Below are 24,401 nucleotides of genomic sequence, written 5' to 3' on the forward strand. Positions count from 1 at the left end.
TGAGGTCAGATGTGAACAGCCCCCTCTGGTTTCACAAGGCTTCAAATACCCACAAGGGGAAGGAGCTGTCACCTTACTTCAGGCACCTCACCCGCACACACACACCTCAATCATGAGTCAAGGTAAGATGAAAGATGCATGCTTTTCTGCATATTTGATACAATGATGTATTTGCGTATAAGGGCACATCGGCTATCGTTCTGCGGTTTATTTTGGGAAACAGTCGTAAATTACAATTTGTGGGTAATCCGATAGACACGTTTTCACCCTTAAGATATCGGATATTAATGTTGCAAGATAGAAGCACTTATGTATGCTAAAAAAGGTGTACTAAATAGGCAATGTCATTTTGTGTGTTGTTGAAACGCTGAGACGCGCATTTACACTTTGAGCACTGCTATCATGCATTGAAAGATGTACGTTTTATATCTGCTGAGACGAACACACTGTGTGCCTCACAATAATTTTTTTTGTGTTTCTATGATGAGAATCAAGCAATTCTGTTGTTTTCAACATTATATTGCAGAAATGCTAAGAGAAAAGCATTCACATTCATAATGTCGGACATTCACATTAAGTGTTAGGCGTGCTACGATTACAAAAAAAGAACATTACTACTTACTTGAAACGACATGTAAAAGCATACTTGTAATGTTGCAAGAATAACGTTCCAATTAGTTAATAGCTATTTTTTCTGTTTAAATCTAGTCATTCAGAATTGCCCAAATCCTCTGAATTTCTCAGCAATAAATGTTAAATACAGGATCCCCCCCACCACCACCACCACCAATTTATCAATTAATCAACAGATTATAACATCTATTTTACTTGCAATCCAACATTTCCAGTTCTGAAAAGTCAAATATGTCGTTATGTGTTATGTTTCTAATCAACCGAGCTCCCAGGAGCGAGCTTATGTTAGATAATGGCAGTGGCGCCTACTTTGAATGAGCATTTCTGGTGACAATTACCTTGTAGCAAGAACAATTTGCTACTAATTGGAACGATTGCAAACAGCACAAAGTAGAAAAAGGTTAATGATGAGGCATTTGACATCAAATAAAACAGATACTATTTATATAGAATAGAATTTTTATGATCTGACAGCAGATCAGGAAAATCCACAAACAAGCTCATAGCACAAACTAAGTGAGTAACTTTCATTTCATATTTGTGTCAGTTTTGACTATCGAGCGCTGTGACCTGAACATCAAAGACAACAAAAGCAGCCATCGCACGGAGCTGTTTGCAGACGAGCGTCTGATCGTCCGACGGGGACAAGCCTTCGCTATCTTTGTCTACTTGAAACATGGCAGCAAGACGCTCAAAGCAAACGACCCCAGTGTCAACTTCATTGTTCACACTGGTCAGAAAGCAATCAGCTCACCACCAGAGAACAAGTTGTGCATTTGCGTGTGTTTTGATTTTGATTTGTTATTCTCACTCTGCAGGTCTACTGCCCAAAAAAGAATCAGGTACCAAGGTTTCCTTCCCGCTCAGCAACTCCACAGTCAACACCAAGTGGAGCGCCTCGGCCACTCATGATCCGGCGAGCAACAAAGTGTCCATCACCATAGCATCCTCCCCTAACGCTCCCATCGGGCTCTACTCTCTGGCTGTAAACCACAACGGGCAGGAGACCACCTTAGGGCAATTCACTTTGCTCTTTAACGCTTGGTGTCAAAGTCAGTCTCCTTTTTTGCTTTACTATTAGATGGCATAAGCAACAACCACAACCCTGTAAAACTAACATTCTTGGCGGAAGCCATCGTTTCTGTTCAGTGTTCCCACTAACAGTGTTGACCATGTGCACGGTTCTGCAGATGATGCCGTGTACATGCAAGGCGAGGCCAAGAGGCAAGAGTACGTTTTGGCGCAGCATGGCCAGATCTACAGAGGCACGCACAAACGCATTAAGGGGACGCCGTGGAACTTTGGACAGGTGTGTGTGTGTGTCTTTGCAAATGCAAGTCATCAACCGTAAGTGATTTTTTTAAACAAATCAGTTTTTTTCATGACTTTTTTTTTTTCTTTCAAAACTGCTGTTACAAATTGTGCCCAGCAGTGTCTCAAGACATTTTAGTGGTTATAATAAAAATGAAAGTAAACTTTTGTTGAATTTGCAGCATTAGGTTGGTGTATTTGCACTAAGTTAAAAACTCCAAAGAAAACAGCCCTGGGAAAATAATTTAGAACGCGGTGCAAAACGGAGCTTGCATCCATTTATTTGCTTTATGTGCAGTTTGAAGCCGGAATTCTGGACATCTGTCTGAAAATCTTGGACGACAATCCGAAATTTGCCTTGGACGCCGATCAGGACTGCTCAGCCAGGAGAAATCCTATCTACGTGACTCGGGTCCTGAGCGCCATGGTAGGTAGCTAAGGCCAAGGAAGAATTAAGAAGCCTTTCCATGTTGGCATCCCACTAAGGACGAGCACTATTTAAAAAATGGACGGACCAATACTATATTAATGAGCCTACAAAAGTTCAAAGAACCTGTGCCTTCATTTGGGGCCGCAGGTGAACTGGTGACTCTCCAGGGCTTATTTTGGCAAGAGAAGCAGACACCTCGGACTGATGGCTAATTTCCCACTCAGCATTTGTGCCTTTGTTGCCACAGATCAACAGCAATGACGACAACGGGGTGCTGGTAGGTAAGTGGTATAACATTACCGGAGGCGTTCACCCCGGCCAGTGGGTCGGGACCGGAGACATTCTGCGCCAGTGGGCGGAGAGCGGCTCGGTCCGCTATGGCCAGTGTTGGGTGTTTGCTGCCGTTGGTTGCACAGGTAGGGGATCGCTAAAACTTTCCATATGTTTCTCACTGTTGATCAACTGACGGTTTCCAGAAGTAATAATAATAATAGTGATGTGTGCCCAGTGATTGGCTGGCAACCAGTGCAGGGTGTCCCCCGCCTGCTGTCAGGTTATACATTTGTTTACTCTCTTCTCCCAGTGTCCCGTGCCTTTGGTATCCCTTGTCGGGTCGTGACCAACTTTGGTTCAGCCCACGACAGTAACGCCAACCTGATCATAGAAAATGTTTACGATGAAGAAGGGAATAATATTTCAGATGGGGATTCAATCTGGTGAGTCAGAGCACATCCGGCCATGCTGGTGATGATGATGGTTGTCATTATCAACCTTTATCCTCAATCCTCTTTGCAGGAACTTCCATGTTTGGGTGGACAGCTGGATGACCCGTCCAGACTTGGGCAAGGAATATGACGGGTGGCAAACCAGCGATCCGACGCCACAGGAGAAGAGTGACGGTGAACTTGAATTTTCAAATACATCCAATGGACACACACCTTCACAATCTAATGACATCCAATGCAACTTCTGTGCGTGCCCAGGTGTTTACTGTTGTGGTCCAGCTCCACTGAAGGCCATTAAAGAAGGAGAGCTCACCAAAAAGTATGACACCCCTTTTATTTTTGCTGAGGTGAGTTGACGACATCGTTGATTACGCAAAGAGCTCAACCAATCTTGCATTAACCTCACCTTCAAAATGAGGGTATAGAAGTTTGAGTTTGGAGAGAGAGACTTGGTGATATAATCAACCTCTGTGTTGCATTAGGTCAATGCTGACGTGGAGAACTTGGTTCGTCTGTCGAGCGGAAAGTACGTCAAGATCGGCGGATCGACCAACAGCGTCGGCTGCTTCATCAGCACCAAAGCTGTTGGCTCAGATGAGAGACAAGACATCACAGATGAGTACAAGTATCCTGAAGGTAAACACATGTCTCTTTAAATCTGCGTTGATTAGCAGCAACGTTGTTGACTACAATTACTGTCCCTTGATGCGTTAGGTTCTAAGGAGGAGCGCAAGGTGTTTGAGAAGGCCCAGCATCGGAACAAGCTACAACAGCGAGGGGAGGAACCGGGCCTTCAACTCAAGGTTGACAAAACTTGAATTCATCTGGAATTGTGGTTGGCTCATTTGGTCTCATAGTGGAGAGGTGCTTAGCAGATACTATTTCATTTATTAAATTAATCCACAATTACTTTTTTTGTGGGCTTCACTAAATACAATTGCAGTGAATGGCTGACATAACTATGTTAAAAATAAAATGTACTTACTATTTATAATAAAAAGGAACCTCCAATGCATTACCCCAGTTTTGTTTGTGGCCCAAACTAAATCATTGTCATCCTTTTTATTGAAGATTAAGCTGGCAGAAAATATGATCGTGGGTTCGGACTTTGAGGTGTACATTGGTGTCACCAACAACTCCATGGTGACAAAGACGTGTATGCTGCTCTTCTTTGCCAAAGCTGTTGGTTACAACGGCAGGCGAGGAAAGAGCTGTGGATTCACATCGGACAGAGTGGAATTGCCCGCCGGAGAAGGTGATACACACTTCAACCACCACGTTGTGAACACATAGTGGGAAATTGACCATTGCTGCCAGTCATTCAAATAATAATATTTTATTGGCATCCTAAGATAACTTTAGAACATTCTACCATCAGATCAAAAATGAATAAATAAAACAATCACTTTGAAAATGCATTTGACATTCACTTGGGTTATGTTTGTCTGATATTTATATTTGTTTGATGATCTTACACGTGTAAATGTGCAAACTGCAAAATAGCATGAATTTGAGAAGAGGAAAGAGCAAATACTTTTTCACAGCACTGCAGATTCATGAATGAGGACTTGACCGGTGATATTTTTTTTAGAGAGACGACTGTACCTTAAACTGGAGTACGACACTTATGGATCAGTGATCACATCCGATCGACTCATTCATCTGTCAGCCGTCACCATCGACAAGGAAAACGTCGATTATCACAAGGCCGAGAAGACTATAGTGCTGGACGAGCCTCCTGTAGAAATCAAGGTATGATGTATTGACATATGATAATATGCGATGTGTTCACATTTGAAAAGTTTCCATGTGTATGTGACATTCCTGCCAAAATATACAAACGATAAATATTTACAGGCTTAATATCTACTTGTCAGGCTTTGCTTCATATCAATTGGATTCTCTTGCGTTAAGATATTGGCTACTCAGTGCTGCCAACTTAGCAACATTGTTGCTATATTAAACATCCTTTCCAATTATTTTAGCAACCTTTTGTTTAAAATGACAAGCAACAAAATGAGCTTATTTTATTGGTGATGGTATCAAAGACTATTGGAGACTCTCCACGACAGGCAATAAGCCAACCATACATCCAAAGGTCTAATGAATGGCACTTTCACAAAGCCACCAGTGGCCAGTTTATGGGGTTTCCAATCAGTCCCCTTGAGGTTCACAACATGATCTCATCTAACAGAAATGAACTAATTCCCCATCCACATTGAGAAGCATTAGCCTTATATTACATGTGCCTGTGCAGCTGCTAGGAGAAGCCAAGGTGAGGCAGCCGGTGTCGGTGAGGCTGACCATGGCAAACCCGTTGCCGGAGGCGCTTCAGGATTGTAGCTTCACCGTTGCGGGTGCTGGCCTGGTTGACAGCAAGCCCATAACATTCAAGTATGTATTGACGCTTGCTGTTTGCAAGAACATTCATATTAGGTTGCATAGTTGTCCAAATACTGGGGTGTGGTCCATTTTCTTATCCTCATTAGGATAAGCGCTACATGAAAAGAAAACATGGATGCAGGCATGACTGAACTTGATCTTGTTCTATTCTTCTGGCAGGATTGGACGTGTGGGCCCCAAACAAGAAGCTACAGCCACCGCCATGTTCACTCCTACCACGGCTGGCTCCAGCGTTCTACTGGTCAGCTTTGACAGTGACAAACTGAAAAACATCAAGAACTCCATCAGTATTGTAGTGATGGGGGGCTAGACGCCGTTCAATTTTCGGACACATCTTTTGTCATAGCAGACACAGTGGCTTACTTTTATTCAACGCCTCCCCTGCTATCATGAAAAGGGGAAAACCAAATTCAATTGTGTTTATTATAGTCATTTTCCTTTTAATTTCAATAGTTTTGTATCATTTTGAACCAAAATCACAGAATTTCTATAGTTATTTAAAAACTAAAGACGATTTGCTCGGAGGAGCCAACTTCTTGTCTAGTTCTTAAATAACGTATATGAATATATACGCCTAAATATTGTTATCCAATATATCTACTGCAATTTCACATTAGATTGCTGGTTTGAAATGTACTTTTATTATTATTTTAATAAACATTAAAACCTGTTAAATCTTGTCTGGTGTTTTACTCCTTGTTTTAATTTTTTTTGGGCATGAAAACAAAAATCTGACATTTGGTTAACTGCTTTATATGACAATATGTATATGTGTTTTACGTTGTGTAATATCTGTTGGTGTCCCCCCAAATAAAGAGCAAGTAGTCAAATACACATTCTTCACACATACAAAAAATGCATGAAGTTATTAGGTACACTAGGTACAAAATGGTGGTGTACCTAATGAAATGTCCGTGACGTCAGAGATCAACCAGCCAATCAGGAGGTGGGGGTGAGGGCGGGTGTGGCACTTTTCACTTTCAGTTCAACTTTGGCCATGATTTTTCCCTAATGAAGTGGCCTGTTATTAGGTACACCTGAAAATGGAGGTGTACCTAAAGGAGTGTCCGTGTGACGTCACAGATCAAACAGCCAATCAGAAAGTGGGGGTGAGGGCGGGTGTGGCGCTTTTCACTTTCAGGTAAGCTCTGGCCATGATGTTTCCCTAATGAACTGGCCTGTTATTAGGTAGACCTGAAAATGGCGGTGTACCTAATGGAGTGTCCGAGTGATGTCACAGATCAACCAGCCAATCAGAAAGTGGGGGTGAGGGCGGGTGTGGCACTTTTCACTTAAACCAGGGGTGTCGACCTCCAGTCCTCGAGGGGCCGCGTTCCAATATGTTTTCCAAGTTACCCTCTTTAAACACACCTGCGTGAAAAGTTTTAGCTCCTTTCACGTTTTGCAGGAGCTAAAAGTTTTCACGCAGGTGCACTTAATGAGGGAATCTTGGAAAACATGTTGGAATGCGGCCCCAAGGACTAGAGCTTGACACCTGTGACCTTTGACCATATTTCCCTAATAAAGTGGCTTGTTATTAGGTACACTTCAAAATGGCACTTTTCACTTTCAGTTCAGCTTTGAAAATGATTTCTTCCCTAATGAAGTGGCCTGTGATTAGGTACACCTAAAAATTGGTTTGCGCCACCAACTTGTGGGCGGGGGCACCTTATGTATTTACACATAAATTATTGCATTTGTTTGCATATGCGTACGCATACAAAGCGAGGTTCCAATTCTAAAAGCAAATGCAGGTATGTGCTCACACCTAGGAACGAACCAAGTTCTTCCCAAGTGACAGCCCTTGTCACTAACCAGTCAGTTATTTCGACCTGGCAGACAACGGCCATCCGCACTCTTTTGTACTAGTGATGTGCATTCCAGTTCATCGGTTCACTCAAAATATTTGTTCAAAAGAATCGTTCACCAAATCGTTCGCTACACTTTTTTATTCATTTATTTATTTTTACCTCGTGCAGTATACCTATCGAAGTGTCCATGAGGTGTACCTTACCACAGGCCACTTATTAGGGAAAAATCATGGTCAAAGCTGAACTGAAAGTGAAAAGTCCCACACCCACAGGGCGTCTTTCCGTGAAGCTATTGTTTATACAATGTAATTGACTGGTCAAAATTTTCAAACAACTACAATTCAAAAAATATATTATCAAGCCATTCATGCTTGTTGAATAGCTTCAAATGAAAGAAACTAAGATAAGTGCTTCCATTGTATAACACATTTCACAAGTGTATCTGTCTAAAGGTGGGCTCTTGAATGGGTTTACAATATTTTTGTCTATTGATTGAGCCCATGATTTCTTCTGTAGCTTAGATTGTTTATTTGCATGCTTCCATTCCATGGGACACTAAAAGCCTTTTAATAAAAGGCATGATTATGAATTGTTAAAAAGTCTGGGAAAATTTGGCCTGTAACTTGTAAAACTTTAGACTACGTATGTATGTGATGTTGCTCATTTGCCATTGGTTTTATGTGCCAATCATTAAATAAAGAATGTATTTAATCTATCTGTCTGGGTTTTTTGCGGGTGGGGTGGCCTACAGGGTCCTTCTTGATGGAGCTCCCCGGGGGTGTAGAAACGCCGCTGATTGCGCGCCGTGTCTAACTTAGTAAGCGGACAACCACCGTACGTAGATCACAATCGGCAGTGGGGTGGACTGGGGAGTTTCACCATGCCGCGGGGGAAGCCGTCACGGTGACGTGACTGTGGGTAGAGAGGCGGACCCGGCTGGGCAGCAGCCGCGTAACAGCGTGTCTTCAGCAACATGAAACATGGATGAAGAGGTCGCGGAAAGTTGGGAGGAAGCGGCTGATAACGGGGTAAAGCAAGACAAGACAACCCTGACATTGATTCTTATGCCAACGCCGTGCCAGAGACTTCAATTCGGCGTCGTTGCGAGACAATCTCGGAAAGCTTCTGGTGTCTCCCGCGGGCCAACAATGTGGCTCGTGCTAGCGCGTTAGCATCGACAAAGTTAGCGAGCAAACACCAAGCGGCTGGCGCGTTAGCTTGGCTATACCCGAGCGAGCTCGTCAACATACCGGGTTATTTTTTACGGACTTGTTCGTAATCTATTTCGAAGAGAGCCGGGTGTCGTGCGAGCCAAATTCGGCGACTTAAGTTTTCGTTTCTTCCTTTAGCTAATGCTAATGCTGCTATGGCTGGCATGGAAAATAGAATGTAGACGGTTCGTGTCAATTTACCTTTTGGATGTTCTAGTTCCAGCTACCTCTCCTGATTCTACTTTTGTATTGGTAGTACACGCTCAAAGCGAAGGCTTCATAATTGTAATTTACACGACACCGAGACCCGCACATGTTAACTCCGATTTATTCAGCGCGGACCCAACTTTTCCCGACAGCCAATTTAATGTAATGGTATTAGCTACTTGTCTTGTTGAAGTTCCTTTACAAACAGCTGAATTTGACAAGTTTGGCGGCTAACAGTGTATCGTTGACAAAATGTTTGGGAAGTGGCCAAGTTAGCTATTTAACGACGGTCCTTAGCGATTAAGTTCACAGCCAAAGTTAGTTTAGCGCTAATCAATACCGTCATCAACGCGGCCCGCGAAGGCGCTGTTAGCCGGAAGTGGCTAGACAGCGGCGCTACGTCTCACGTCATTATTGCCCAAATATCCCAGTTGTCATCGAGAAAAAAAAAAACTCATGACGGCTTAATACGGTTAATGTTCGTGAGCTGTGCACTTTCATGCCGCGACTTGACAGCTGCCCCGGTGTAACCAATGTATTAATAGCTTGTAACTCAATCCTGCTTTCCTTCCATTCAGAGACTTGCTCTATAGCATTGGTTCTTAACCTTGTTGGGGGTACAGAACCCCACCAGTTTCATATGCGCATTCACCGAACCCCTCGTTAGTGATTTTTTTTTTTTTTTTAATTCTAGACATAGATGTTTTTTTTACTGGTGCACAAAATGAGCCGTGCATGAACATCACCTTGTTCAAAGAACAAAATCAACACAATGCATGAAGTCACAACAAATGACATACTGGCAAATCAGAATGGAGGGTCTGTCGAACCCCTGAGACCGACTCACCGAACCCCTCAGGTTCGATCAAACCCAGGTTAAGAACCACTTGCAGCCGCAACCCCTGTGAGGAGTCCGCTCCCTCGTGCTCGTCGGAACCAACTACCTTCGCCATGCTAGCCCCGTGGTGATCATCTGCACGTGCCCCGACTGGGTGCCCGGGACGCTGCTCACACGTTTGCCTGCTTTGTGATGTTTTCACCGATTCACGACCACGGTCCGTTAGGCGCCGTTGAACTGGACTGCCCTTACGCCTGTCGATGGACCCTGCGGAGGCTATTATTTTTCTATTTATTTTTCCTCCCTGCCATCAAAATCCCTATTGGACTAATGATTACATCAATTTATGTTTGTGTTTTCCTTCCACAGGAAATGAATAAGCAGTTGGAGGAGAAACTAAAAATCAGCCAGAGAGAACAGTAAGATAATTGAACTGTATTTGTTGAAGTTGGGTTAAAGTAGTATGAATGTAATTTCCTATCATTTCTTTAACTGTATCCAGGGGTTTTATTATTATTAATAATAATAATAATATTGCCTTCTTGGATTAAGATTATTTCACCAATTTTCAGCCATTCAAGGAAGCTGACATTTGCAAGTTTTAATTTGCTGACTGCCGTTTCTAGAGAGTCAAGTAACCACCATTGTTCCCCACGCTCGTCACTGAAGACGGCCATGGTCATCCAGGACGACTCTCTACCGGCAGCGCCGCCACCTCAGATTCGCATCTTGAAGCGGCCCGCAAACAACGGGTTGCTGGGGTCTCCCCTGAACCAGAACAGGCCCACGCCGCAGGTCAAGTCCCTGGCACAGCGCGAGGCGGAGTACGCCGAGGCCCGCAAAAGAATTTTGGGGAGTGCTTCTCCGGAGGAGACGGCCCAGGATAAGAATGGTGCAGACAGGTAAATGTCTATTAGACACTAGACAAGAAAGAAATGGTGTTATCTGAGCACTGCAACTCCTGAATTGGGTTTTGGCAACTACTTACTTTCCGGTCTACGGGTGCCATTTACAATCTCAATATGATGAACGTACATAGAAATATTCACCTCTTCTGTCTTTCTTCCAGGGCGGGTCGCATCAATTCTACGTTGCCTTCAGAGGACACGAGATCCAACAATCACGCGGTCCGACAGCCAAGCAGCCCCGACGGTACCCAAGGGTTCCGACAGCACAGATAATTTGGACCTAGGGGCCACTGGAAGGAAGGAGGGCAGGGGGAGCAGACATACAACACTACATTGCTCAAAAATTCTTCCCACTGGAGTGGGACACCTCCTCCACAGGAAAAAGCATCTCCCCTTAGCCCTTCCTTCTTCCGTCGAGACACTGTGACAATGAACGCCTGGATTCACTGTGATGATCCCTTTACAAGGAACACCTCACTCCTTCTCTTCAAGCAAAGACTAGCAAAGAGGAGGTGCAGTGAGGGCCATCCCTCAGCAATAATAACCAAGAGCTCACTTTATAGTTGTGCTTTTTTTTTTTTTTAAAGCTTAGCTCACCAACTTTTTATCTTTTGCTTTCCCCCAATTTTTTGGATTATTATAAAGCTTTCTCTGCTTGGTTGTTTTTACATAAATCATTGTTTAGAGGACATGCCAGCACAGCCCTCGAGATACATAAACTATGAAATATAGCCATTGTTTTTTGAGATGCAGATCGATCATCTTGCAGTCTTGCAATGTAGCTTTATCGACGTGCCCCTTCAGAGCATGTTGCCATGTTTTGAACCATTCTTGTTCCTGCTTTATTTTGTTGTGGGAGGGGAGGGGTTGCCGGCCTTACTCCTTGGACTATCACATTTTTCTGTTTAAAAAGTAAGCACCTCGAGTAAATTAAGTGAGCTTCACGTTGACTTTTAAAGTAGCTTTTCCGCCTTTTAAATATGTCGTACAAGATGAGAGAAATGTCAGCAGTATTTTAACCCAAGAACAAAGAGGGAAATCAGGTTACCCCAATTTAGTTTATACATAAAGCATGAGTTTCCTTTGCTTTTAGCAAGCTTGGTCTTGCGCAACACATAGCAACTCAACTCCTTCAAATGGCTCCAGAATGAATCCATTGAAAAGGATTGCATTTCCTTAATTTTTAGCATGAACTCATGCCAATATGGTGGCTGTTGTCTGTTTGTAATATTTACGTGATTCCTTGTGCAAAAGATCACTGCTGGAATTCTGACTGACAATGCTATGAATGAGGAGGATGTGCTATTTAAATATGATCCAGAGACCAAGTCACCAGTTAACCAAGGAATGCTGTTTCTTGATGTCGCTGTTTCATGTTCTTCATCCTCAGCCATGTTTCTGTTCACATAGACTTTGAGCAAGCCATATTTTGTGGTACAAGCCATTGATGGAAAGGTCAACTTCCCCCTGTGTTGCTTCTTCCTGGGGGTGCAAGCAAGTGGAGAATGTGAGCAACAAAAGGCTTACAGGAGCGAAAGTGCAGCAGACAACTCTGCTAATGCAAAAGCCTGTAAATAAACAGATTTAATAAACTGATTTGCAAAAAAAAAAGTGCTTTATTACCATCCACACATAAAATGAGAATACCTCAGTAGAGTCATAAATCCAAACACTTTATTATTGTTTGTATTTCAGGAGGAGGGGGCAAGACACTAATTTATGCCAACAGCTGTGTACTCAGAAGAGTAAAGTGTTTGGTTCAGGGGCGGCCATGATGGGACACTGGGGTCGCAAAGGATTGAGTTGAGGTGTTTGAACTTTTTCTTGGATGAACGCTTTGGGCATAGACAGTGAAGATAGTTCAGCACACCAACATCGATCAGCATCTGTGAACCCAAAAAAAACAACTTGATAATCATACTTTTGACTGCCAGTTACAATCACCCGTTATGAGCTGCTGTTTGTTGTTCACAAATTAACATCAGGTTTTTTTTGCCTTGTGAAACACATCCGTAGCTAATTACCGAAAAACTCACCTATTTATATTTGTGTGCTCTTTCTATATTGATCTAAAATGCCACAAGACAAGAAGGCACCAAAGGCTTGGCTAATAAGAAAATAGTAATTGGTGTCAAGGAAGTATGTTGAAGTTATAATAATAGTAATTGATGTCAAGGAAGTATGTTGAAGTGATACATATCTACAGAGACAAACATCTTTGTCAGGGAGATGTTTAATTTCACTGGGGATGTTAATGGTCATTGCATGTTTATATTTTTGCACTGATGAATGGGTGTCAAAAAGCTCAAGCTAAGAAATGACAGCCCAGTGACACTCACCTCCACCACAAAACAAACAAGGAAATTGAGAGCAGCCAGAGCGACAAGCAGCATCTTGAAATTCAAGTCAGCGAAGTCATAGAGCTGCATTATCTTTATGAAGAAAGGTCCGGGATACAAAACCAGACAAGTCATCACGGCGAACAGGACGAGGAGTAAACACAGGAATATCACTGCAAGGAGAACAAGGACATTTTTGAAAAACTGCACTACTTAGTAAAACAGGATTTTAAAGCAAGAAGCAATAATGGACGAGGTGCAAACAACTCTTACCGTTGTGATAAATACGTTTCTTGTGAGGGAGACCCTTTGTTACCACCACAGCCATGAAGATGTACTGGAAACCAGACAAGGAAAACACACTGGTGTTGTCCATGTTGGGTAAGTTGGCAGTCCCAAACACTGTGGAATTGAGCGGAATATACCTGATGGAAAAGCCAGCGATTAATTGATTGTTAAGAAACTAGTAAGAGGATTGATCGATCTAAACATAACAGAAGTTTTGGTGCACAACACGCACAAGTTGTTGACTTTGCACTGACCAATCCTGTGAGGTGGTGATGAAGAGCACAGTCAACTGGGCTAAGATTATCATGGATATGTGGATGAAGAGGCTGCCTAAAACGGGCAGGGCCATCAGATTGGCCGGAGGCCGGTAGGGGCTCAGTTTCTCACTGGGGCCGCCTTTCCCCATCACGATAGCCAACAGGGTCACAAGCGCAACGTCAATGAACAGGAACTGCAGGTCAGCCAGATTGGTGCTCACCTGGACAAGTTTTCAGCGTGTCAAAATGTTCTAGGACTATCATCTGTGCTAATATTGTTAGATGGTGGACTCACTGTGTATAGAATGAGCACAGAGCAGAACTGAATCATGCTGTACACGGCCATGTATCTGAAAAGGCTGAACGCGGTGACCAGGGAACATCGACCTTCTCTGCAGCGACAAGAACAAGTCAGACATGAGGCACTCAAGGCAACGACTGGATGAATATGGGGGGGCACCTAAAACTCAGTAACGCCTCCTGGAAACATTTTAGAATTTAAGCACACAAGCACACACAGAAAAGGAGAGTGGCAGCTCCTGATGTGCTAACCACCACCCCGCCGTGCTGCCACTCTTGGTTGAATGGCATCACCATGATTTCTTACCTAATGAGGAGTGGCACACAGCTGATGTTTTGAGTCTTGGAAGTAAAAGGCGAAGCGATGGAAGCCTCTGCCTCTGACAAAGAGATGCCGGCGTCAGCAGCTCTCAAGGCACCGCAATCGTTGGCACCATCTCCACACATGCCCACCAGGTAGCTGTTGTAAAGAAAATTTGAGGAGCACTGAACTCAAACTCATTTAATTTTTTTTTTAACTTTATTATAGTCAACTGCATTACTGGATACTTTTGTCAGATTTTTCTAACTAGTTGATGCAAATGACACTCAGCGTAATGTTCACCTCATCAACCATTTGAGTAGGATTCAAATGCTTAATAAAAAATACTGATGACAACAGTTATTTTGTAAAATAAAAAATGCAGCAAATTATTTGCATCCACTATTGAGGAAAATTATTTGGAACTCCAGCAGTCACTCCAGCAAAAAAAGAAAAGATGCCAAAGTTGACGTGACACAGGAGCTTAACAAACATTAAAAAAAAGAAGAAGAAACACCACAAAGACATTTTCTACCTGACACATTGATTTAAAATGTTTCCATTCCTTCCTGTGTGTGCACTCACTTTAGTTTCTGCAACTCTTTCACCAGTTGTGTTTTCTGGTCAGGAGCCATACGTGCAAAGACTGTTGTTCGCATCAAAACCTGTGCAATGACATCACGACAACATTAAACTACAGTAAAAGGACAGAACAGACGTTTCAGTTTTTTAGTGAGAAAAGCAGACAACATGTTTTCATTACCTTTGGCAGATGCTCAGGGAAGTGGTCACAGAGGACAGCAAATGAACTGCCATTAATCGCCAAATGATAACCAAAATGTGTCTGGTAGAGAGCCTTAAAGAGGAGAAAACCCATCAATGGCATGTAACTACAATTTAGTATGTATTAAGTAGGAATGCTTAACAAGAAATAATCTTAAAAGTATTACACTGATGAACTCCACATTCCTGTTAGCTTACATGTAAAAATTCCAAACTGGTGATAATATGTATATATACTGGCATATATAAATATATGTGTATACTGTATATAAGTATGCACAGGTGAGTGGTGCGCCGGTGCTCTTGATTGATGTGCGAGTGGGATTGACCTGGGCTGTGACTAACGTGCCCTCCTGATCTTCTAGGGTGAACCTCAGCATGGGTCTGGTTTGAGCTGTGCGGGCAGCAGCTTCAACAAAGATGACCCTCTCATCAGCCCTCACCATTCCACAGCTTTGGGCAACATTGACTGCTGTTCGAATGTTGTCACCTGTGGGAGGTGAGATTTAACATTTGGGAATGTTTGATGAATAACATAATCTGGCAAATCCTACGGAGTCGGTATGTTAAAGGAGGATGACCGTTTCATCTCCCACCTGTGACCATGACAGTTCGGAGCTTCGCCAAACTCAATGTGCATATGACGTCAGCGCTCTCTGGCTTCACCAGGTTCTTCATCATCAACAGGCCCAAGAACTGCATGTCTTTCTCTACCTCCCCTCTGTGGATAAATATGCACACGGACAATTTGCGCTGTCGCATCCATTTCAGTATTTGCATAGAACAGATGTACGTATGTGACTGACTAAGACAGGAATCTCACCGCTCAGTGGCCCTTAGATCAGTGCTTGTGTCCATTGATTTATAACTAAGAGCAAGAACTCGAAGACCTTCACTGGAAAATCTGCATAGTTTCTTTGAAAACTGCGGCGGTACTGTAATTAGAATACATCTTATTCAGTGTGGATATAATATCTGGTACGCAAAACATTTTAACTCATGGGAAAAAAAAGAGACAGACTTTAAAATACACCATATAAAGTGAAATACAGCCAAAGACCTCTTAATTAGACAATACGCTGCATTCCCCATTTGCACTCCAGGTTTCAAAGAGCAAATTACTCAGCCCGTAAAAGCAGTGATTTTTCCAGCTATTTTTTTGTGTCAGTTCAGCAGTCGCAGGTACAGATGCAAAATGGAGGAGGTGATATCAAACAGCTTTTTTTGGTTTACTACTACACAAACTATACTGTTATTGTTGAACTTTGGGGCAGTCTGAATGGCCTGTCACAGCATGATGCCTCAAACGCGTCAGTCTTGGAACTGTGAAAGACATCTGGTTTGGGGTAGAACTAAGTCGACCATCAGCGAAGATATCTTTTTGTGTTCTTAAGGGCACACGTACTTTTTAACAGGTGGTTAGTAGTTGTAGCTTCTGCTATCTAATGCCCGAGTGTCACTAAACGTCATTGGTGTAACAGATGAACATTATTTGTATTATAATTTTCCGACCAATTGAGCAGTGACTGGCATATCAAAAATCACAACATAACGTGCTGTCTGACCAGTTTCTTGTCTGCAGAGGCTTGCCACCATTTCTGGAGAACCTTTCATGAAAGCTATAGCAGAGCGCCCCCCGCAGGCCACAGTCACCACGCTCATCCTCTGCAAGGCCGAAGAGAAGGGAAACCGCTGAACGATTGCCACAGGTGCGCCTGAGGACTGAAAGAAACATGAAGGTGCAGGTAAAAGATATGAATAAGTGGAAACGCAAGATAGCTATTGAAACTTTGCAATGCTACATAACAAATATGAATTACCCTAACAACGTCACAATAAAACAATTGTTGTCATTGACTCTGCAAAATAAGTTTCATTTTCACTGAGATTTCTATGATTGGGTGCAAAATTTAACTCGGTTAAATAAAGAACAACGCTTTCAGTTTGTTGCAGTTGGCACCCACTTTGTTTTTACTGCTACCAAGTTACCAGAACCTACCACACATGGCTGATGAACATTTTAGGAGCTTCACCAAGCAATAGAAACGTCATAGTTTTTCAGCAAAGAAAAGCAATAAAGGCTTCCACTCTTATAAATGCAACTAAGGTTTACTTCATCCAAGCCAACCTTCCATTTTCAACTTTTAATCAGTTCATTGTTTTCTATTTATTTAGCTTTTTATGCATAGTTTAACTGCTTCTTTCAATTAATCTTTTTTTTTTTTTTCTCAAAGATTTGGTTGGGATACAATCAGTGAGCTTTTTTGTTGCATAACATCACAAGCCTGCCTGCCCGCCTGTCTGCCTAAAAAGATGGATTCATTATGAAGAAAATGCTCTAGTGAAATTATACATGTATTATTGCACAAAGTGATTTACATTTAGGTGAAAAGGAAGAAGGCTCGGAGGATGTTTCATTACAGCTAACACTTTGTGCCCTCCGAACTCCGCATCCAGCACACCACTGTCTTCCTCTGGTTCCTGGAGTGTCTGGAAAGAAACACAGAGTTGTGGTTCAATAGACATCTAACAATGTAAATATAGTTAAGTAGACAAAATTCCTCTTTGGATGTTTAACATTAACCATAAAGTTGAAATCATGTGAATGAAATAAGGCTTTGTGGTTCATACCCAACCGGTAGATTTGAACATTTTGAGCTCCAGAGGGTCTCCAATGGGCTGCCCTTCCAGCAGGGCAAGAGTGTGACAGCAGGCAAGGCACGAGAGCATTGGCCCAGGTGGGAGAAGTCTAGGGTCAGAGACCACATCTGAAAAACCGGCAGATCGCGCTTCCATGACTCCCCACACATCCAGGCCCTCCTCTGTCAAGGTTCCTGTCTGGACAACACAAAGTGGGAGTGAGAGTCAGCCCCACACATACATACACAGTACAAAGCAAGTCGGTCCTCACCTTGTCAAAACAAAAGAGCGACACCTTGCCACAGACATTGATGCGTGGTGGACTTATGCAGAAGATGCCTTGCCTTTTCAGTCTGTTCTGGGCATAGATGGTGCCGACAGTGATGGCGGCAGGCAGGGCCGGAGGCACCACAATGGTGATAATATCCAAAACCCGAATCACCACCGAAAACCAGCTCATCTAGAGACATACAGAGGGACTGATTTGCTTGGACTGTCAAGAAGTTCCCAGATATTCCAGGCTCCTTATGTGCACACTTACGTCATAGTTTGAGAGTATAACAAAGCTGTAAATTGTCCCAATACAAGCTGTTGAAAGAGAGAAAAAGGAAAAGAGGGATTTAAAAATCTGAATTCTACTTTTGCAATGATACACGACATGGACATAACTTGCAGGTTATGTGGATGCTAAAGCAGTCACTACTTGGGGAAGGCCCTATTATCATATACTATGTCCAAAGTGTCAATGATGCAAGTGAACAAAATAAACTAAATGTGGAATGTCTAATGTTGCTGTCAAAAGGTCTTACCAAGAAACCCCAAGATGACCAAGAACTTTGCAGCGTCTCGGTAGAAGCGAAAGCTGGTTGGCTGAGGGTACAAAATGGAGCTGATCAAGTTACCTTTGGCAGTAAAAAATCCTGTTGATGACACAAAATTGCGTGAACTGGTTTGCAAACACTACGGTACCTAGGGATGGGCAATTGACTAAAATTATCCGTTGAGTGAAAAGCAAGAATTAATAGTAAATTAATCTTTCTAAAAAATAATTTTGTTTACTCACCAGTGCCTGTGACTACGGCGACAGCACCAAAATCACCGAGACCTCCTCCTTTGGCCCTGATGAGCTGCGTTCCACAGAACAGCGTGTGCTTGCGCTCAGCGGCCGAGTTGTATATATTCTCCGAATCCAGCAGGGGAGTTTTCAGCACTGGAACGCTCTCACCTGCACACAGGTAATAGTTGAAAATACCTCTAATTTTCATATGGACACACAACATACATCAATAGCGAGGCATGCATATTTGAATGACATCCAAAAATCAATCCTCATCTGGTTTGAAAAACATTATATATCTGGACGCCAGCCTGAAGACATTTGGGGAAGTGGAAAAGCTGTTTTATGGGATTCTAGTATTGTTAGGTCATGAACACAGGGAAGCATAAAAGATATTTTTGCTAAAGTTCCGAGTGTGCTGACCTGTCAACATGCCCTCATTTATCAGACACTCCCCTGCCAGCAGGGCAGCATCACAAGGCATCAGCAGGCCATTCTTAGGTAAGCATATGCAGTCACCAGGCACCAGCTCCATTGAACTAACGTTCTCCTGTTCTGATAAAACACGTTTATCTTTTTAATCGAAGGTACTACATAAAACCTCTACACAATTATACGAACAAAATTGGGAGAATATGGACATAAATACCTCCAGAGGTCCTTATCACGGTGACATTAGTGACCAATCGGGCCATGTTGTGAAGAATGACTCTTTGCTATGAAGCAGATAAAAAGCTATTAGTTTTATACATTCTTATCATTAATTTAAAAAAAATACTAATCAAAAATAAAAATCAGTGTAAATCAAGTCTCACCTTGCGGATCTCATAAAGTGAGATACCAATGGATATAAGAGAAATTAAAAATATACTCGTGGAGTAGTAGTAATATTCATCAACCGTCCACAGGACCATGCTAAATAACTGGAACACATAAAAGGGGTTGAGCACCTAAGAAGAGAAGATAACATTTTGATGAGCAAATTGTAACTAGGTGATTAAAGAAATACAAACCAGAGGTATCAAATAATATATATATATATATATATATATATATATATATATATATATATATATATATATATATATATATATATATATATAAATACAAGAAAATACAAAATGAGTTAAATATCCATCTCACCTCCTCAATCAATAGTTTGAAGTAAGACTTCACAGGCACATCAATCACGTTGGGCCCATACACTTGTCTCCTAGAAGAAAAAAACAAAACAAAGGTTACGAAAACTGACAAAAGGGTGATTCATACCTGCAAAAATTATTCTGTTACAACAAAAGACTTTTTTAAATGAGCAATATAGATCAAACTTAGGCTTAATTAGATGGACAACAATCACAGACTAACTGAGCCGTTTGCATTAGAGCAGCGGTCACTCTCTCTCGGTCGTCCTCAGTCAAGCTTCCATAGTAGAAGCTATACATTGCGCATTAATAATGACTGGGGGGGCGCAGCTCCTCACAGCATCCCCAATCCAACCCTTAATGCTGAGTGTGAAGCAGGGAGGCATCGGGTTCTATTTTATAGTCTTTTGGTATTACGATCGAACCCACGACCTCCTAGTCTCAGGGTGGACACTCATACCACAAGGCCACTGAGCTAGTACACACTGAGGAAAAACATTTTTTTTAATATAATATACAACAAAATGAAGCAGTCACAATCAGGTCAAACACTCAATAATGTTGCCGTGCTCACCTAAAGTTCTGCTCAAGGTGACTCAAACCATTTTTGTAACCATGAAGGTCCTTGCAGGTCCAGTCCTCATTTAGGACACTACAGTAAAAAAAACAAAAAACATTTGATTTTATGATGGCAGTGTCATATTATATCTCAATGTGTAATCAAAGAAACCAACAATTTGCTTGGTATTCAGTAAAGTTCCTTCAAGTAAAATTACCTTGCAAGACAGAAAGTGGCCTTCCTGTCCAACCATATGAAGCGAAGTCCTTCAAACAGGTAGTAGCGCAGTAGAGTTTTCTATAAAACAACATTTACAAGGTCTGACAACGCTCCAATAATTGCACATTTAAGAAGAAAAAAAAAAAGACAAATAAATAAATAATGGAAAAACAGAACTTGTTCTTCACCTTCTCCTGGTAAAGCTCAACTGTGTCCCTCCATTCTGTAGTCTCTGTATCGCCCAATAATTCCAAACTAGTATGGAGAGAAGAACAGAACAAAAATGGTAGAGGGTTTTTTTGGGCGTTCTGTGGACATAAAGCAACACTCTTAAGGCAGCCCACCTTCCCTCCTCCAACTCCTCTGTGAGAACCTCCACCACATGGAATATGCCACAATTATCCTGAAGGCAAAAAGACCACACAAATATTTGAGTAGAGTTCTTTGTTTGCACACACATTTATGTGTTTCGTCTCTACTAGCGGCACTTGTCTTTGTTTGTTATTTATCCTTTTTGAAATTTTGGCACTTGTTTTCTTGCACTCGTGTGCGCTGCTGTGACAAGTGAATTTCCGCGCTGTGGGATGAATAAAGTTCTATCATCATCATCATTTTGTGCAGTGCAAGGTGGTAGTTCAACCTAGCAGTGTTCATAAATATACATATATAAGGGCTGCAAAAAACATGCAATACGTTAGGATTATATATATTATATTATATTATATTATATTATATTATATTATATTATATTATATTATATTATATTATATTATATTATATTATATTATATTATATTATATTATATTATATTATATTATATGATATGATATGATTATAGTGATAGATACTATTGCAAAATTTAACATACTTGAACATTTAAATTTTTACTATCCCATCCTCTTTTGAAACATGCATGACAAACAAATGAAGACTTTGGCAAGTAATGCGACTCCTTGGGACAGAGTGACGATGCAGTCAACGTACACTTCTCTAAAGAAATGTTTCAAGCACAAGTCACCACAGTGCTGTGCTTTGTCAGAAAAATCAAAAGTAGAGAGACAAAATAACTTTACTCACTCGTATTAGCACAAGATCTGCAAGCCCCAGAGGACAGGGACGGCAGCGTGCAAAAAGAGCTAGCCGTGGGCGCCAGCGAAACACAATGAGGAGAACACCCAGGGACAGCACAGCCACCACGTGACACAGCCACACCCGCCATCGGACCCACTTGTACCCCTGGGCATCCTGAAAACGGCCCCAAAAAAAAAGAGAGCGATTGGAAATGCTGTAGAATATGCATGTGGCATATCAAAACTGACCCAAATTCAAATATGGACACAAAATCATAATGATATACTAGTTTAGCGATTCACAAAGTGTGCTAAGCTACTAATGTTGCACGGATCCCTTCTAGTGATACACAAAAGAACGTCCCACCGGCATAGACTTCTAGAATGCGATTGCTAAGCCCAGTTCAATTGTTTTAACGTGGGAAAAAATAATGCTTTTACATTGAGGAAAAGAAAAACAATCTTTCTTGAGTGATATCGCTTAACTGTTATTTTTCTGTTTTTTTTAAACCACTATATAAGTTAAAAGAAACAAAAATACTTAGCTAACAAATAGAAATCAGGGTGAAAATATTTTTTTTAATAATAAACTTAAATATGATTTGAAATCTGAAGGACACAAAGTTATTTGCTTCAAGAACAAGTGGTTCTTACCATGTGTCAGTCAGGCACAACAAGCGAGGTGAGTCATGTAGGCTGGCTGTAGAAATCCAGCCAGCAGTTTAATTCCTAAGAAGCAAGTCATTCAGAAAATTCACAAAACAGGTCTCTTGCTCAGTCAGGCACAACATTTGCATGAGCTGAGGCACTAACCACCCCCCCAAAAGTCAGTATGAAAAAGACACTAATGATTCTCAAACAAACATGGCAGCCATCAGGGAAATGAAAACTAAAGTCTGAAGTATGAATCGAGTCAATAGGTGACAAGTCAGAAGAGGGAAGTGAGCCAGTCATCTGAATGCAAACAGACAGGATTTACAGAATTTGGTCACCACATCAGAGACTGGTGGGACACTTGCCTTTAAATATGTATGTCCAACTGGGCTTCAGGTTATGGGTTGTAGTTTAAATATGCATCCTTTAAAAATATGCAATACTACTGCATTAACGTAAACTAACAAGCACTTTGTACAAAAGCCTGTGAGACACTGCATATTAGTATGTGTCACGATGTGATAAGTCTTAAATCAGTGCAAAGAAGAAAACAAACAAATAAACAAACAACTACCTGCTGTTATCATGGGAACACAATGTTTGTTATGGCAATCATTCACAACACATGACTGGCCTGGAATCATGTGAAAGCAACCAAGCTTGATGCAATGTGATCACATGGTAGCCTTGTCTTGAATAGCACTGGTCTGGAAGCCATCTGAGACAGACTATTGTTCTTCATCAACCACTGAATGAACGATTTAATCTCACCCACGTAGTATGATCTAGCTATCATGTCCGTTGTAAAAACTGCTATAAATTATAATACATATATACAACAAAAGAGGGACACACAAAATTAATTCCACCCATACTTTTAATGCTACTCAGAATGTGTGTATATATATATATGAAGTCGGTGAAAAAAAAACAACTTTAAAGAATTTGGTTTGATTTTGATTCTGATTTGTTGGTTCTTGGAATTTAATATTTACCTGTAAATTCAATAGGTTAGGCTTTGGAAAGCTTTCACATAGTGTACATGTCAATAAACATGACAGAATATACAAATGAGGAAAGGAACATATTTATGATGCTGACAAGTTAATTGTAAACTGTAATATTGTAAAAGTATTGTCTAGTTTAAATAAGAAAATAATTGCATCATGCACTCTCCAACTGAGCCATATATCTTATTGAATAGAATCGTAATGTTATGTGAATTGAATCATTCAACCTTTCATTATATGAACCAACTTAATCGCATCCCACGTATCGATATACGTATCGAATCATCCCGTATTGAAAAGATGCACAGTGCACACCTCTGGGTCATCTTTAACTAGATTATCACTTTATTATTTTTAGATATGTTGTTGTTGTAGTTGTAACTTGTGACAAAATATAAACATCCTGGTTATCGGGAAATGAACTCAATTTATCAATACACTACTTAGGGATTTTTAACCATTTGGAGCGTGACCAATCCAATGAGTATTATATTTCGATACTCAACACAGTACACGTAGCGCCTCGTATTAAACTTGGTCCTAAGGTAACTGCTAGCTGTAGCATTAGCATCAAGGTTGTGCTAATTCAAGATTCAAGAATTTTTATTCGCCATGTTTGAGCGTGCCAAACAAGGAATTTGACTTCGGTACATCTCAGCCTATGTTCAACATTTAGGTGACTAACAACACTCAGGACATGTGCGAAAATTGACATATATTCTCAAACATCCCCTGATCTTAAACTCCCAGGAGGGCAAGGAAAAACTCAACACTCCTACTAGAGGAAATGAGAAACCTCGAGACGAGACCACAGATGGGAGGATCCCCCTTCTAGGATGACCAGGCTGCAATGGGTGCAGCGTGGACACATAGTACACATAATACAGACATTTCAAAAAAGGCGTCGAGAGCAGGATGTAATGTAATGTTGCCGTATGTGCTAGTCTCATAAGAAATCGGGTGGATTAGTGATTCAATTGCACTTACGTCTACTGCTGACGAGTCGCCACTTCCATAATGACTTGTTTCACTTTTATTTAAGCCATGTTGCCGCCCAAAACAAAACAGATAACACGTCGTCTGCAAACATGCGTCTATGGTACGTGGTGAGGGCCAAGACTAATTTCACGCGCTTGTCAAAAAAATAAATAAATAAAAAACGCAACGCTTTGATTCCCAGATAAGAGTGTGCTTACATTGCCCCAAGCGTATAGATCGGCTTACAAAGTCGGTGAGCCACGCTCAAAGTTGTTCAAACACAGTTGGGCTCGTTCCTAAGTACACAGTACAGCACTTCACTGTACC

General features: G+C 41.5%; 3 protein-coding genes across 6 annotated transcripts; 2 read left to right on the forward strand and 1 right to left on the reverse strand.

The window, feature by feature from the left end:
* Positions 1 to 22: 22 nt before the first annotated feature.
* Positions 23 to 6,177, forward strand: LOC133168407 (protein-glutamine gamma-glutamyltransferase 2-like). The gene is made up of 15 exons (XM_061299962.1): positions 23 to 122; positions 1,181 to 1,366; positions 1,452 to 1,685; positions 1,824 to 1,942; positions 2,243 to 2,371; positions 2,622 to 2,790; positions 2,958 to 3,090; positions 3,170 to 3,273; positions 3,358 to 3,446; positions 3,582 to 3,735; positions 3,814 to 3,902; positions 4,171 to 4,354; positions 4,691 to 4,851; positions 5,357 to 5,493; positions 5,662 to 6,177. The coding sequence occupies exons 1-15, from the start codon at positions 113 to 115 to the stop codon at positions 5,810 to 5,812; spliced, it is 2,049 nt and encodes a 682-aa protein (XP_061155946.1). The 5' UTR covers positions 23 to 112; the 3' UTR covers positions 5,813 to 6,177.
* A 1,981-nt stretch (positions 6,178 to 8,158) lies between these two features.
* LOC133168416 (SUZ domain-containing protein 1-like) lies at positions 8,159 to 12,073 on the forward strand. Its single transcript, XM_061299973.1, has 4 exons — positions 8,159 to 8,341; positions 9,939 to 9,988; positions 10,196 to 10,471; positions 10,639 to 12,073. The coding sequence occupies exons 1-4, from the start codon at positions 8,294 to 8,296 to the stop codon at positions 10,748 to 10,750; spliced, it is 486 nt and encodes a 161-aa protein (XP_061155957.1). The 5' UTR covers positions 8,159 to 8,293; the 3' UTR covers positions 10,751 to 12,073.
* A 56-nt stretch (positions 12,074 to 12,129) lies between these two features.
* atp13a2 (ATPase cation transporting 13A2) lies at positions 12,130 to 24,237 on the reverse strand. Of its 4 annotated transcripts, none has more exons than XR_009718207.1 (29): positions 24,084 to 24,237; positions 22,087 to 22,161; positions 21,440 to 21,607; positions 20,707 to 20,765; positions 20,551 to 20,617; positions 20,361 to 20,440; positions 20,159 to 20,236; positions 19,586 to 19,655; positions 19,258 to 19,392; positions 19,092 to 19,158; positions 18,866 to 19,015; positions 18,449 to 18,610; positions 18,195 to 18,305; positions 17,927 to 17,973; positions 17,657 to 17,845; positions 17,377 to 17,583; positions 17,125 to 17,235; positions 16,311 to 16,467; positions 15,569 to 15,680; positions 15,342 to 15,466; positions 15,075 to 15,235; positions 14,726 to 14,818; positions 14,548 to 14,627; positions 13,969 to 14,121; positions 13,657 to 13,753; positions 13,337 to 13,582; positions 13,090 to 13,241; positions 12,817 to 12,989; positions 12,130 to 12,363 (listed from the first exon to the last, which is right to left on the reverse strand). XR_009718207.1 is itself a non-coding variant. In XM_061299939.1 (29 exons), the coding sequence occupies exons 2-29, from the start codon at positions 22,087 to 22,089 to the stop codon at positions 12,190 to 12,192; spliced, it is 3,387 nt and encodes a 1,128-aa protein (XP_061155923.1). In that variant the 5' UTR covers positions 22,090 to 22,161; positions 24,084 to 24,236; the 3' UTR covers positions 12,130 to 12,189. The 4 variants fall into 4 exon arrangements, 3 of the variants coding, with proteins under 3 accessions (XP_061155923.1, XP_061155916.1, XP_061155932.1); XM_061299939.1 differs by having other exon boundaries at positions 13,359 to 13,582; positions 18,866 to 18,997; positions 24,084 to 24,236; XM_061299932.1 differs by having other exon boundaries at positions 13,359 to 13,582; positions 24,084 to 24,236.
* Positions 24,238 to 24,401: the final 164 nt, after the last annotated feature.

The sequence above is a fragment of the Syngnathus typhle genome, linkage group LG2, assembly GCF_033458585.1.
Source record: "Syngnathus typhle isolate RoL2023-S1 ecotype Sweden linkage group LG2, RoL_Styp_1.0, whole genome shotgun sequence".
NCBI lineage: Eukaryota > Metazoa > Chordata > Actinopteri > Syngnathiformes > Syngnathidae > Syngnathus > Syngnathus typhle.

Excerpts from the sequence above, each read along its gene's own strand:
- LOC133168407 (XM_061299962.1), top strand. Across the intron at positions 3,091-3,169 it reads TCAGATGGGGATTCAATCTG|GAACTTCCATGTTTGGGTGG; the intron begins GTGAGTCAGAGC and ends TCCTCTTTGCAG. Across the intron at positions 4,355-4,690 it reads GGAATTGCCCGCCGGAGAAG|AGAGACGACTGTACCTTAAA; the intron begins GTGATACACACT and ends TATTTTTTTTAG.
- LOC133168416 (XM_061299973.1), top strand. The coding sequence starts at position 8,294 with ATGGATGAAGAGGTCGCGGAAAGTTGGGAGGAAGCGGCTGATAACGGG. Across the intron at positions 8,342-9,938 it reads AGGAAGCGGCTGATAACGGG|GAAATGAATAAGCAGTTGGA; the intron begins GTAAAGCAAGAC and ends TTCCTTCCACAG. Across the intron at positions 9,989-10,195 it reads AAAATCAGCCAGAGAGAACA|AGAGTCAAGTAACCACCATT; the intron begins GTAAGATAATTG and ends TGCCGTTTCTAG.
- atp13a2 (XM_061299932.1), bottom strand. Across the intron at positions 15,467-15,568 it reads GATCTAAGGGCCACTGAGCG|AGGGGAGGTAGAGAAAGACA; the intron begins GTGAGATTCCTG and ends ATTTATCCACAG. Across the intron at positions 12,364-12,816 it reads TTGTTTGTTTTGTGGTGGAG|ATGCTGATCGATGTTGGTGT; the intron begins GTGAGTGTCACT and ends TTGGGTTCACAG.